This window comes from Capra hircus, chromosome 6, assembly GCF_001704415.2.
Source record: "Capra hircus breed San Clemente chromosome 6, ASM170441v1, whole genome shotgun sequence".
NCBI classification, from domain to species: domain Eukaryota; kingdom Metazoa; phylum Chordata; class Mammalia; order Artiodactyla; family Bovidae; genus Capra; species Capra hircus.
Window position 1 is genome coordinate 113,186,469 of NC_030813.1, and position 15,646 is coordinate 113,202,114.

The 15,646-nt window shown below is 44.3% G+C and overlaps 1 protein-coding gene across 1 annotated transcript in view; it reads right to left on the bottom strand.

Annotated features, from left to right (window-relative positions):
• LOC102188844 (epididymis-specific alpha-mannosidase-like) overlaps nt 1–1,454 on the bottom strand; it is a 43,084-nt gene extending 41,630 nt beyond the window's left edge. Inside the window, exon 1 of the mRNA XM_018049756.1 lies at nt 1,317–1,454. Within this exon, the coding sequence (XP_017905245.1) occupies nt 1,317–1,454 (138 nt within the window). The remainder of the gene's footprint in view (nt 1–1,316) is intronic.

Consider the following 15,646-nt stretch of genomic DNA (forward strand, 5'->3'; position numbering starts at 1 on the left):
AGCTCCCCCTTCTCCTCAAACAAGAGAGCACATTGTTCAGTCTGTGATGGACACATGGTGAGCCCTACACTGAGAGAAGGATCCAGGTGGACAACCTTTGATGGGAGCCTGCCCCTGAGGAGAGTCATGAGGAGACAGACACTCTACGTGACAGAGGGATGTGACAGCCCAGCCAAGGCCCAGGCCTGCATCCCAGTGGGGTGTGCTAACCACTTCTGCCTTGGAGCACAGACCAATTGACAACAGGGCCCAAGGTGTGAGATCCAGGAACCCTGATGGGCCTTCTTGGGATGAAATGATGGGAAAGTGTGTGTCAAGGGCTGAGGCTGAGAGAAGCTGACCCTGCGAGTCATCTCTCTGAATCTATCTCCTCTCCAGAGGCTGGGAGCCCCCAGGATGGAGCTGAGCATGCTCCCATCTGGGTCAGGCTGGCTCACCGTGGTGCCCAGAGATGTTGATAAAGGAATGCAAGGAGCCCTGGGAGGGGGTTAGCTGGCAAGACAGTGATGTCTGTGACTTGGGCAGCACACCATCCCGGGCCTCAGTGTCTCTTCTCTAAACCGGGGGTGATGAGCATGCCTCCCCACATGTCAGCAGTTCCACATGTAGGTGGGTGACCACCCACAGAGGCTGACCAGTGAGCCAGGACCAGATTCAAGACTCAGCCTCAGGGCCTCTTGCTGCCCAACTCCCTTTAAAATGAGCAACTCAGTTATTAACATCTCATGGAAAGTATTGTATCCACGATCACAGAGTGGTCCTATTCATTTATTTCCTTCCTCCTTCCAGAAAGAGCTTGTGCAGGTCTGGGTATTCATTTCAGTTACCTGCACCAGAAATTTATAAAAATCGGTCTCTCCCTCTTTTCCTCTGCCCTGGTTCATTCATTCACTCAGTGGAATTTCAAAGGACACCTTCCACACGCTGTGGCTGGGGACACATTCTCACCCCTGCCCACAGCCAGTCTCCCTTAGTTGCTCTGTCGTGTCCGAATCTTTGTGACCCCATGGACTATAGCCCACCACACTCCTCTGTCCTTGGGATTCTCCAGGGAAGAATACTGATGTGGGTTACCATTTCCTTCTCCAGGGGATCTTCCTGACCCAGGGATCAAACCTGGGTCTCCTGCATTGTAGGCAGATTCTTTACTATCTTAGCCACCAGGGAAGCCAACATCCAGTCCATAGCCAAGTACAGGTGGGCCCAAGGCCAAGTTCCCTGACAGCAGAGACCCAGGACACAAACCCACTCTGGAGTCCAGATGGAAAAAGAACCGCAGCTTCAAGAGGTGTGCAGGGGTCACTCGGGCCACCTACCTGTACGGTGTGCAGCCAGCCCACGTCCATGTGGCTGTGGGGAACCACGAATACCCTCAGTCGGGGCTCAGAAAGAGCCCCCAGGGGCCACATCAGGCCCAACTGCAGGAGCAGAGGTAGCCAGCCCCGTGGCTCCATCTCCTCGGCCAGCTCAGGGGCTGGAGGACGTCTGCCTGCCTGCAGGGTCCGGCCTCCTGCCAGCTGACTGGGCCACACCCTTTGGTGGATGCAGTGGAAAGGAAACCAGGAGTGACACCCACACAGATGCTGTCACCTGAGCAGTGCAGGCAGGTGGCACTCGCTCACTGCCTGGTAGCACTCTGCTCCCATCTGTGGTTTCCTGACTATCTGCCTTTAGACAAACCCCAAATGCCGCCTCCCCTGGGGGGACTGCCACCTTCCCTCTGGCCAGGCCTGGCTCTCCCTACCCCTGTCCTCATGCCTTTCCCTTAGGCCTCTTCCAGTATTTCCCACTGGGCATCTTGCCCATCCCTTTCCACAACCCATTGGACTGACTCCTTTACACTGCCCTGCAAATCATAACTCTCAGTGTGGGGTCTGCCACCACCAGGAAGCCTGCCCTGATACACTCTCCTTCACATGAAACCCCCAGTCTGAGCCTTGCAATAGGAATTGTAGTTGCTCTTTTAAGGAGGAAAGTTGGCTTTCACAAATAGGACTTGACAACCCGAGTTTGCACAGCTAGTGTAGGAGCAGAAGGCCTGAAATTTTCAGAATTAGGTCTGGATCAGGGATAGTGACCGTGGCAAGATGCCTAAGCTGTCTGCATCTCAGCAGTCCATCTGTAAAGTGGATGCCCATAGATGTGCTGGAGACCCAAGAGGAAATGCACAAGAGATGACAATAGCGGTGTCTCCTTCCTGGAGGATGCCTGGCACAGGGTGCAGCCTACAGGGGTCAGAGTGTTGCCTGGGGGTCTCTAACACTGACTCAGGAGCAGGGGTCTGGAAATGGGCTCCTCTCTCTGACCTCCAAATGCCTGAGTGGCTCTTTCTATTGCTGCCAGACCTGTGACTCACTCTCCCTTCTGGCCACCTTGTCCACTCCCCCGGCAAACACAACTGGAGAGCACAGTCTCCAAGCAGCTCTCCATCCTCTCTGTCCCATCCTGTCCCTGGTATGCACCTGACCTGACTTGATCTTGACTTCCTCCTATTGAATACAGGATCTGCGTCTTCTCCCTTTGAAGCTGGTGAACTTGTGACTGTCTAGGAACCAACAGAATGGAGAAAAGATGGCCTGTGACTTGGAGGTTGTCAGAAGTGGCAAGACACAGTTTGCCTTGGTCCCTGGTGGGCTTATGTGTGGATCCCGGCGTGCCCAGCTGCGGGGAGTCCTAACCAGGCCCTGTGGAAGGAGACGTGCAGCAGCCCTAGGAGCCCTACAGAGAGAGGGGCAGGCCAGCCCTGCTGCTCCAGCCCCTGCCCCACGCGCCTGCACCCATGTGGAGATGCCATCCACATCCCACAGGTGTCTACCATCGTCCCTTCCACCAGGCCTGTGCATTAGCTGTTCTTGTAGATCATGCAGGATGTGGAAGATACTCATGTCCCTACCCAGCATCCATCTCCTTTCACCTCCAGTGTGCACCTGTGCTGGTATGATGCTGACCTGGTGGTACCCAGAGCCTCTTTCCTGAGGGCCTGACCCTTGGTCAGCATGGCTTTTGAGCCACAGCCCCTACCTATCCATTCAGCATCCAGATGAAGAATAGTAGACCAGAGATGCCCATGTGAACTCCAAACCGAGTCTTCTCGGCCTCCTTGTACTCAGCCGACCTGACCTACCTCCTCACATGATCTGGGTCAGTTTTCCCCACTACATTGCTGACTCTTGTCTGCTGGCCTTTTGGCAGGAGTAACTCATAGTGACCAGGCCAGCAAGAACTTCTCCCTTGGTGGAAGCATCCCCACTTTGAATGCCCAGACCTCTGAACCGGCAGTGTCCAGAGTCGTGTATATGAGATTCCAATTCCCAAGTAGGTCCCTGCAAGTGATGACAAATGGGCCCCACCTGTTTCCTTCCCACGTATTCTACCCCTTGGGAACACCTGGCTGTGGTCGTTGGTTTGGGGTGTACATGCCTCCTAGAGGGCGGTGCCCCGGTGTCACAGGTGCCATCTCCAAGCCCCTGCTCAACAGAACCTCCACTGGTTGCTCCATTTCTCTCTCAGTCTGGCAGTTCACAATCGGACCAGTAGTCCTCATGGTTGTGTACCCACTGCCACACCTCCTTACTAAAATGCATGCCACTGACTGGCACCCTTTGCCTCCTAACCCACTCATCCTTGATCCCTTCTCAGAGGCCAGTGTCAGGGTCACCCATGTCATCTGTTCATCTACTTTGCCCCTAAGAGTCCTGGTTCCTTGTAACCATCTCCATAGCCCAGAGTGGGCTTGCTGCCCCTTTTGTCTTGAAACATCACAGTAATTTACTGACTTTCCTTCTGACAACTACGTTCAGACACCTTACTTCTGATTCTCGCATCGTATTACCTCAAGTGCCACCGTGGAGCCACTTCTGTAATCTTGTGTCTACCATCAGCCCTGGTCTACAGCCCAGCCCTGTGTCTGAGCTTGTTGGTGATACTGGTGCTCAGTTTGTGGAAGGTCCTCTGGGCCTCTGACCTCACCAACCACCACCATCCAGCCTATTCCTACATCCCTGCATCTTTAATCCTCCCTCCTCCACCTGTCATGGCAGAGTTGGCATCTCTTTTTCACTCAGTGTAGACCAACCCTGTCCTCCTTCCAAGTACTCTGCAAGCTGTTAACATGCCTCCTGCTATTAAATCCCTTGTGATTGGTGTTTAATCTGCCATAACAGGATACCAGAGAAAGGACATAAACAGCAGATGTATCTTATCTTACAGATCTGAAGATTGCAAGGCCCGCCTCGGGAGGCTATGAGTCAGGGCAGCTTCTATGTCAGCCTCAGGGGCTCACTGTTCTTCACCATGAGTTGGCATTTCCCTGCAGGGACAGGCTACAGGGCAAGAGCAAGTCTTTCTGGAACAGGCTCTGTCACCCCCAGTTTGAATAGGCTACTTGATGTTCTGTGATTCATGACCTTGTTTCCTGGAAGCAAATTGTCAAGCAAATGGGATGGTTCTGCATGTGTTTTGGCCGCTCCAGTGAGATCACCAGGAACTCCATATTGAATCCAACCTGGTGAGGAGAACGCAGGGTGCGATACTTCCCTCGCAGCAAAGTCAGCTTGTTCCCACCTGTGGGCCTGTGGCCTGTGAGCTCCTCTTGATTGGGCACAGCGGCTTGTGAGAGTGTGAAGCATGACTTGTGTGGGTGTTCTAGACAAAGAACAGCCCAGCCCTCCTTTGTGCTGCGTGGGAGCTTATGGAGTGGACACACGAGCACCGTTCTCATGCATTCTTTGTGGCATTAGCATTCTCTGTCCTCTTTGCTAAGTGAAATGTCTTGGGGAGTTCAAGCTTGTCTTGATGAGCAGACTGCCTGGAGCTGCACCTAGTGCCAAGCGCCTCCCCACAGCAGCAGGGACCCAGCATCCTCTAGCTTCTAACCTTCCACAGCTCCTGTGTCTGCCCTCTGGGAACTGACCCTCAGCCTGCACCTCAGACCCTCTAGGACTCATCCCCCCTGCCTTTCTGGCCTGTTTACAATGAGAGCATTTTAAAAATATACCAATTTAGAAATTTATTCCATCTAAGGATCCATCATCTCCCATTGACAAATACTATCTCAATTGCTATTCAAACCAATAAGAGGCAAGAGGCGTCCCTACAAGGGAGTGCAAAGTATATTGCCTTCACAAGCTCTAGAAAACAGCCCAAGAAAGTAAAGGCCTTCATTGCTTAGCAGATGCAATGGAGGTTGAGATGACACAGGCCTTTATAGAATGGGACCCTGTATGACAAATTTCCCTGAGAGCCAACACAGCCAAGAGACTACTCGGAAACCCAGTTTGTCTGACCGGCTGGAAGCTGTACCCCATATTATGTGTACCTTCTGGACTGCAGAGACCAAGCTCTCAAAATAGAAACAGGACACCTAGCAGTTCAAGTACAACATATACATCTCAAAGGCACAGGGAGATAAATTCAAGTTCCTCCCAGAAGGGCTTTTGTTCCTTTAAGGTCAGAATTCTGAGAAGATATTTTATCAAGACAACTTTCTCTAACTGCATACACAAAATTCAAAATGTGCTTTGGAGTATCAACAGAGCTCCATCTTGGGTGAGTTCTCAATTAAGTGAGTACTTGCAAGTGTAAGTCCTGTACCTATATAAACCCTGGGTTGGGGTGTAAGCTGAAGGCTGGCAACCTGTCATCCCTCTTCCTTTTAATTTGAAAGGTTTCTTTCCCATTTTAAAGTTGGCTAGTCAGGATAAAATCACACTGATAGCTGAGTGATAGGCTAAGGTGCTACTTGTGAGCATAACTTCTCTCGGTGTCACCCTAGAGTTGTTCAACTCTTACATTTCTCAGTTTCTCCCTCCTGCAGTCTAAAACCACGGTGAATGTTGAGAGCATTGGCTGTCCAACTTTTTCTGCGGGTCCCTGTGAAAGATTTAAATCTTAGGCAGGCAGTCCCTTTAAGGTGGAGATGAACATTCTCTCTCATGCTTTCCTTCATCCTTGTTCAATAATGTATCTTGCCTGAGAACTGGCCTTTCCTTAGGTCCGGAACTAATGACCACAGAGCACAAGGTCTTACTCATGGAAATGCTTTTCTTAGGCTCCATGTTAATAATTATAATTGTAACAAATTTTGCCTGGGAACCTGTTTCTCAAGACTTGTACCCCTGATTACACAGCAACAGTATATCTTGCCCAGAGACATTGACCAGAACCCATTCTCCCTGGCCAATCTTGTGCCAAAATTATCTTAGGATGTATGCCTTGGGAAAGGCTCTGGTGGAACTCTTACAACCTTGAGGTATTTTTTTTAATCAATTCTCAGCAGCAAGTTGAGAAGTATATAAGGTCCTGCTTAAACCAGTGAGGCAGGTACTCTTTCTACCCCATTATGGTGTCTATGTCAGAAGCTTTCTCTGTCCTGTCACTCTAAGTAAAACTTTGCACACAAAGCTCTGAGTGACTGACTATCTTTGGTTCCAGAGTTAAATCTTCTCCGTCAGAGAACACAAATCTGGTGGTGCCATTCACTGTAAGCTATTATCTGCACAAGCAAACTTTAAATTAATAAATGAGTTTCTCTATGGGACCACTTTCACTCATCTCACATGCTAGTAAAGTAATGCTCAAAATTCTCCAAGCCAGTCTTCAGCAATACGTGAACCGTGAACTTCCTGATGTTCAAGCTGGTTTTAGAAAAGGCAGAGGAACCAGAGATCAAATTGACAACATCTGCTGGACATGGAAAAAGCAAGAGAGTTCCAGAAAATCATCTATTTCTGCTTTATTGACTATGCCAAAGCCTTTGACTGTGTGGATCACAATAACCTGTGGAAAATTCTGAAAGAGATGGGAATACCAGACCACCTGACCTGCCTCTTGAGAAATCTGTATGCAGGTCAGGAAGCAACAGTTAGAACTGGACATGGAACAACAGACTGGTTCCAAATAGGAAAAGGAGTACATCAAGGCTGTATATTGTCACCCTGCTTATTTAACTTATATGCAGAGTACATCATGAGAAACGCTGGGCTGGAAGAAGCACAAGCTGGAATGAAGATTGCCGGGAGAAATATCTATAACCTCAGATATGCAGATGACACCATCCTTATGGCAGAGAGTGAAGAAGAACTAAAGAGCCTCTTGATGAAAGTGAAAGAGGAGAGTGAAAAAGTTGGCCTACAGCTCAACATTCAGAAAAAGAAGATCATGGCATCCAGTACCATCACTTCATGGAAAATAGATGGGGAAATTGTAAAAACAGTGTCAGACTTTATTTTGGGGGGCTCCAAAATCACTGTAGATGGTGACTGCAGCCATGAAATTAAAAGACGCTTCCTCCTTGGAAGAAAAGTTATGACCAACCTAGATAGTATATTCAAAAGCAGAGATATTACCTTGCCGACTAAGGTCCATCTAGTCAAGGCTATGGTTTTTCCTGCGGTCATGTATGGATGTGAGAATTGGACTGTGAAGAATGCTGAGCGCTGAAGAATTGATGCTTTTGAACTGTGGTGTTGGAAAAGACTCTTGAGAGTCCCTTGGACTGCAAGGAGATCCAACCAGTCCATTCTGAAGGAGATCAGCTCTGGGATTTCTTTGGAAGGAATGATGCTAAAGCTGAAACTCCAGTACTTTGGGTACCTCATGCGAAGAGTTAACTCATTGGAAAAGACTCTGATCCTGGGAGGGATTGGGGACAGGAGAAGGGGACAACAGAGGATGAGATGGCTGGATGGCATCACGGACTCGATGGACGTGAGTCTGAGTGAACTCCAGGAGATGGTGATGGACAGGGAGGCCTGGCGTGCTGCGACTCATGGTGTTGAACAGAGTTGGACATCACTGAGCGACTGAACTGAACTGAACTATAAAGCTTATGAAATTAAGCTTTAATATTAATAGTATGTTTAGGTAAAAATGAAACCCTATTTCTTTTTTACTTTCATCTATTAAAGGACAAAAGTTTTGTGGACTGTTGGACTGCTCCTGAAAAGATCCTGAAAGATTTTTTCCCCCTTTTAAGCAATCCACTTAGAGAGCCAAGGTGTTGTGTTTCATCAAAATAATTTTGCCTTTATCAGGTGTTTGACAGTTTCAGAAAACTAAGTCTTCCTAATATTAAGAGAGCTAAGTTTTGCTCACAACTATGTAACCTTTTGTATTTTCCTTTGAAATATTTTTGTTGTCACTTTGGTCAAATATGTGGTTACGTATTGTTTCATATGATCTGTCATCCTAGTTAATCAAATATCCAAACCTTTTTATTTCTTTTGACATGCTATCCCAAATCAAGTTATATATGAAGTCCTTTTGACCTCAAGTTTATCTGGGGACTTTTCAGAGGTCCCCGAAACATCTCAGAAGATTTTTGCTCTTTATGTAAAGAAAGATATTACATGAATTAGCCTTATTTCACATGTTAAGTTATATAGGGGAGACTGTCAAATAAGTCATGCTAAAACTTCCTTAGATTATATTTTTGTCATTTTCTTATTGGTGGTAGGGGAGAAGATCAAGATGGTGGAGTTAAAGCATGTGATACTCACCTGCTCCCCTGAACATACCAAAAATATATGTACATATGGAACAGTTCTCACTAAAAACTTAACTGGAAACTGACAGAAGAATTCCTATATAATCAAACCTATAAGAAAGATACACACGTAAGATACACATATAATTGAATAGGAAAGGGAAAAAAGGTGATGTGGTCAAGACCAACGCCTGGAAGGGGACTCAGAGGAAAAGTGAGATTGCAGATGAGAGTCCATGCAAAAGGAAATCAAAGACAGTTGGGATAGTAATATTCGTATCAGAAAAAAAATAGACTTTAAAACGAAGATGATCACAAGAGACAGGAAAGGATACTACACAAGGATCAAAGTATCAATCCAGGAAGAAAATATAACAATTGTAAATATCTATGGACCCAACATAGAGGCACGTCAATAAATAAGGCAAATACTAACTGCTATCAAAGGGGAAATCAACAGTAACACAATACAACTGGGATATTATAACACCCTACTCACACTAATGGATAGATCATCCAGACCAAAAATTAATAAGGAAACACAAGCCTTAAATGACTTATTAGATCAGATTGATTTTATATCTACAGGATAGTCCGTCCAAAGGCAGCAGAAATTTACTTTCTTCTGAAGTGTACATGGAACATTCTCCAGGCTAGATCATACCTTGGGCCACGAGTTATGACTCGGCAAATTTAAGAATATTGAAATCATATCAAACATCTTTTCTGAACCACTTCATTGTAAGAAATCAATTATAGGGAGGGAAAAACTATAAAAACACATGAACGTTTGGAGGCTAAATGATATGTTACTAGACAACCAAAGGATCAATGAAGAAATCAGAGAAATGAAAAAAAAAAAAAGTACCTAGAGACAAATAACAGTGAAAACAAAATGATTCAAAACCTACGGGACACAGCAAAAGTAATTCTGAGAGGAAAGTTTATAGCAACACAACCTTACCTCAGGAAACAAACAACAACAAAAAAAAAATGCAAATAAACAACCTAACCTTACGTTTAGAGCAACTAGAGAAAGAAGAACAAACAAAACTGAAGTTAGCAGAGAGAAAGAAATCATAAAGAACAGAGCAAGAATAAATGAAATAGAGATGAAGAAAACAATAGCAAAGATCAATGAAACTAAAAACTGGTTCTTTGAGAAGATAAACCAAACTGATAAACCTGCAGCCAGACCCATTAGGAAGAAAAAGGAGAGGATCCATATCAACAAAATTAGAAATGGAAAAGGGGAAGTTGCAACGGATACCTCAGGAATCCCAAGGATCATGAGACTACTATGGACACCTGTATGGAAGCAAAATGGGCAACCTAGAAGAGATAGATAAATGCTTAGAAAAGTACAACTTTCCAAGAGTGAGCCAGAAAAACATGAAAATATGAACAGACCAATCACAAGTACTGAAATTAAAACTGTGACTAAAAATATTCCCAACTGTTGACTAAAAAAATTGGCCACAACCTGAAAATAGAGAGTTATTTTATTTGGTGGGAATGTTAAGGACTCTGATTCAGGGAGGCAGCATCTTAGTAGCCCTGAGAAAACTGTTACAAGGAGTCAGGAGAGGGATTCAGGCTATATACAAGTTTGCAACAAAGGGGGAAGGCAGTATGAGCATCAAAGATTATTGTTGAGGAAGGAAAACCAGACACCAAGCTAAGAAACTTATCTGGAAATCCACTCCAGTACTCATGCCTGGAAAATTCCATGGATGGAGAAACCTGGTGGGCTACAGTCCATTGGCGTCGCAAAGAGTCGGACACGACTGAACGACTTCACTTCACTTCGCTTCTATGTGTGGGAAAATGCAAGCCTCCAGACTCACTGAATTCATTCCTTTCATATGCACCTCCAGAGCCAAATCCTTGATTGTTTCTTGATTGTTCCCACCCTTAATACCTTGTTCACTGAAGAAGTGAAGTGAAGTCACTCAGTCGTGTCTGACCCTGTGACCCCATGGACTATAGCCTGCCAGGCTCCTCCATCCATGGGCTCTTCCAGGCAAGAATACTGGAGTGGGTTGCCATTTCCTTCTCCAGGGGACTCTTCTTGACTCAGGGATCGAACCCAGGTCTCCTGCATTGCAGGCAGACTCTTTACGGCCTGGGTGGATGGCTACTGCTTGTATTCCCCTGAATTCCTCAGAAACCACCATGGGGGTGGGGATGGCAGCGTCTGTTGGATCGCAGGCATTGTTTTCCACTTGGGGAGCCCTCATTCACATTTGGAGGCCCAAAATTGCCAATGGCTGTGACATTTCTTGCCTGCTGACATGGCAGGAATATTTCATTTCACACAACAGACAAAGGTCCAGGACTAGATGGCTTCATAAGTGAATTCTATCAATTAGAGAAGAGTTAGCATCTATCCTTCTCAAACTATTCCAAAAACTTGCAAAAGGAACACTCTCCTCGTTGTGTGAGGCCACAATCACCCTGATACAAAAACCAAATAAAAAGACCACACACAAAATATATGTATATATAGGCCAATATCACTGATGAATATAGTTAAAAATATCCTCAACAAAATACTAACAAACTGAATCCAACAACACATTAAAATGATCATATACCATGCGCAAGGGTCATTTATCCCAAGAATAACTGATGAAAAAACTCAAAGATGGCACAAACAGCAGGGAAGATATCTCATGTTCTGAGATTGGAAGAATCAATATTTTCAAAAAGACTATACACCCAAAGTACTCTACAGATTCAATGCATTCCCTATCAAAGCCAATAGCATTTTTCACAGAATTAGAATAAAACACTTTACAATTTGTATGGAGACAAAAAAGCTATCAAATAGCATGAGCAACTTGGAGAAAGAAAAATGGAGCTGGAGAAATCAGGCTCTCCAACTTCAGACCATACTTCAAAGCTACAGTAATCAAGAAAGTATGGTATGAATGCAAAAAAAGAAATACAGATCAATGGAAGAGGGTAGACAGTCCAGAGATAAACCCTTGCACCCATAGTCACCTAACCTATGACAAACAAAACAAGAATATTCAACAGAGAAAAAAACAGTCTCTTTAGTACATGGTGCTGGGAAAACTGAACAGCTATATGTAAATCAAAGAAATGAGAACACACCCTAACAACCTACACAAAAATAAACTCAAAATGGATTAAAGACCTGGATGTAAAGCCAAATATTATAAAAACTCTTAGACAAAAACATAAGCAGAACACTCTCTGACTTAAATCACAGCAAGATCTTTTTTGGTCCACCTCCTAGAATAATAAAAATAAAAACAAAAATAAACAAACAAGGCTTAATCAAACTTAAAAGCTTTTGCACAGCAAAGGAAACCATAAGCGAAATGAAATGACAACCCTCAGAATGGGAGAAAATATTTGAAACGTATGCAACAAACAACGGTTTAATCTCCAAAATACACAAATACCTCATGCATCTCAGTATCAATTAAAAAAAAAAGCCACAATCAAAAACTGGGTGGAAGACCTAAATAGACATTTCTCCAAAGACAACATACAGATGGTTTAAAACCACATGGAAAAGATGCTCAAAATCACCAAATATTAGGGAAATGAAAATCAAATGGCTGTTTGAGGAGGCCTTACAAACAGCTGTGAAAAGAAAGGACCCAAAAGCAAAGGAGAAAAGAAAAGATATACCCATTTGAACGCAGAGTTCCAAAGAATAGCAAGGAGAGATAAGAAAGCCTTACTCAGCAATCAATGCAAACAAATAGAGGAAAACAAAAGAATAGGAAAGACTAGAGATCTCTTCAAAAAATGAGAGATACCAAGAGAACATTTCATGCAAAGGTGTGATCAATAAAGGACAGAAATGGTATGGAACTAACAGAAGCAGAAAATATTAAGGAGAGGTGGCAAGAATACACAGAAGAACTATACAAAAAAAGATCTTCACGACCCAGATATCACGATGGTGTGATCACTCACATAGAGCCAGAAATCCTGGAATGTGAAGTCAAGTGGGCCTTCAGTTCAGTTCAGTTCAGTTCAGTTCAGTCGCTCAGTGTGTCCGACTCTTTGCGACCCCATGAATTACAGCACACCAGGCCTCCCTGTCCATCACCAAATCCCAGAGTTCACTCAGACTCACATCCATCGAGCCCGTGATGCCATCCAGCCATCTCATCCTCAGTCGTCCCCTTCTCCTCCTGCCCCCAATCCCTCCCAGCATCACAGTCTTTTCCAATGAGTCAACTCTTCACATGAGGTGCCCAAAGTACTGGAGTTTCAACTTTAGCATCATTCCTTCCAAAGAAATCCCAGAGCTGATCTCCTTCAGAATGGACTGGTTGGATCTCCTTGCAGTCCAAGGGACTCTCAAGAGTCTTCTCCAACACCACAGTTCAAAAGCATCAATTCTTCGGCACTCAGCTTTCTTCACAGTCCAACTCTCACATCCATACATGACTACTGGAAAAACCATAGCCTTGACTAGACGGACCTTAGTCGGCAAAGTAATGTCTCTGCTTTTGAATATGCTATCTAGGTTGGTCATAACTTTTCTTCCAAGGAGTAAGCGTCTTTTGATTTCATGGCTGAAGTCACCATCTGCAGTGATTTTGGAGCCCAAAAAAATAAAATCTGACCCTGTTTCCACTGTTTCCCCATCTATATACCATGAAGTGATGGGACTGGATGCCATGATCTTCGTTTTCTGAATGTTGAGCTTTAAGCCAACTTTTTCACTCTCCTCTTTCACTTTCATCAAGTGGGCCTTAGGAAGTATCAAACTAGTAGAGGTGATGGAATTCCAGTTGAGCTATTTCAAATCCTAAAAGATGATGCTGTGAAAGCGCTACACTCAATATGCCAGCAAGTTTGGAATACTCAGCAGTGGCCACAGGACTGGAAAAGGTCAGTTTTCATTCCAATCCCAAAGGAAGGCAATGCCAAAAATTGCTCAAACTACCACACAATTGCACTCATCTCACATGCTAGTAAAGTAATGCTCAAAATTCTCCAAGCCAGGCTTCAGCAATATGTGAACCATGAACTTCCTGATGTTCAAGCTGGTTTTGGAAAAGGCAGAGGAATCAGAGAGCAAATTGCCAACATTTGCTGGATCATCAAAAAAGCAAGAGAGTTCCAGGAAAACATCTATTTCTGCTTTATTGACTATGCCAAAGCCTTTGACTCTGTGGATCACAATGAACTGTGGAAAATTCTGAAAGAGATGGGAATTCCAGACTACCTGACCTGTCTCTTGAGAAGTCTTTATGCAGGTCAGGAAGCAACAGAACTGGACATGAAACAACAGACTGGTTCCAAATTGGAAAAGGAGTATGTCAAGGCTGTATATTGTCACCCTGCTTATTTAACTTATACGCAGAGTACATCATGAGAGGAAGCACAAGCTGGAATCAAGATTGCCTGGAGAAATATCAATAACCTCATATATGCAGATGACACTACCCTTATGGCAGAAAGTGTAGAAGAACTAAAGAGCCTCTTGATGAAAGTGAAAGAGGAGAGTGAAAAAGTTGGCTTAAAGCTCGACATTCAGAAAACTAAGATCATGGCATCTCGTCCCATCACATCATGGCAAATAGATGGGGAAACAGGGGAAACATTGTCAGACTTTATTTTTTGGGGCTCCAAAATCACTGCAGGTGGTGATTGCATGAAATTAAAAGACGCTTACTCCTTGGAAGGAAAGTTATGACCAACATAGCCAGCATATTCAAAAGCAGAGACATTACTTTGCCAACAAAGGTCCATTTAGTCAAAGCTATGGTTTTTCCAGTAGTCATGTATGGATATGAGAGTTGGACTATAAAGAAAGCTGGGTGCAGAAGAACTGATGCTTTTGAACTGTGGTGTTCGAGAAGACTCTTGAGAGTCCATTGGACTGCAAGGTGATCCAACCAGTCCATCCTAAAGGAAATCAGTCCTGGGTGTTCATTGGAAGGACTGATGTTGAGGCTAAAACTCCAATACTTTGGCCACCTGATGCTAAGAGCTGACTTGCCAGGGTCCAGCCACGGTGGATCCAGGGAATTCAAAGCGGGAACAGCGTTGAAGAGGGAAAAAACTTATTTATTTATTAATATAAGACTAGATTAGGAAGAAATAGTGTAGTAGGAAAATTAAGTGGAGAAAAGAGGCTGAATAACTTGGTTTACGTGGAAAGCCAATAAAGTTCCAGACAAGGAGCTTGCACCATCTACATTAGGCCATAGGCGTCCATTTGAATATCGCAGAGTGCCCCGCCTTGGGCTCTCTCTCTCTTATGGATCTTAGAAGCCGGGACAAGTAAGTAGACATGGCGAGCCTCCATGCCCCAGATGGGAATTCAGCCTGAAATTAAAGAGGAGACACGGGGGAAACCAGTCCTTCCAATGACTGGCCCGGCCCCTATTGTCCAGAAAGACCTTTTATACCTTTTTTTTGTACATAGACATCAATGGATAATATAAAGTTATGCAGCATCAGCAGCCCTGACTCTTTTCAAAACCAGGCTTTCTTTCTGCATACCTAGTTGTATACACAAGTCTTAGGTGATTTACATCATCTTCTAGCCAGAGGGCCAGTTAACATTTTACGGCCCTTTCCTGATAAGGGTTTGTCAACCAGAAGACTTATTTGCGTTGTTCTTCCCAAAGTCTGGTGCCACTCTCAGAGAACACTAATTAAAGTTACATTCTTACATAGCAAAGATACAGCAATTTATAACAAGTAAAAGGAGTACAGTGATTTATAACAAAAGAAAAGTAATTAACTCAAAAGTCTAGTGTTGCTAACATCAAAACTACTATATACCCTAAATTTTACATAATGAAAGATACAGAGTTATGCAGGGGCAGCAGTCCTGACCCTTTCTGCATATCTTTTTGTATACAAAAGGTCTCAGGTGATTTACATTATCTTCTGGCCAAGAGGCTTGCTAACACTTTTTGGCTCTCTTCCTTAATGAATGTTAATCTCATTTCCCCTGAAGTGTTTTTCTTTAATCTGCATCTCCTTAAAGCACTAAAGTTACATCTCTATAGAACAAAGGCGCAGTGGGTTAACAAAGAAGGTACTTAACTCAAAGTTCTAATGTTGCTACTTGTTTTTTCTATATACCAACTATATCAACAAATAAAAGATATGAAAATTTGGCAGCAAGTATTGGCTCAACAATGAAACGCT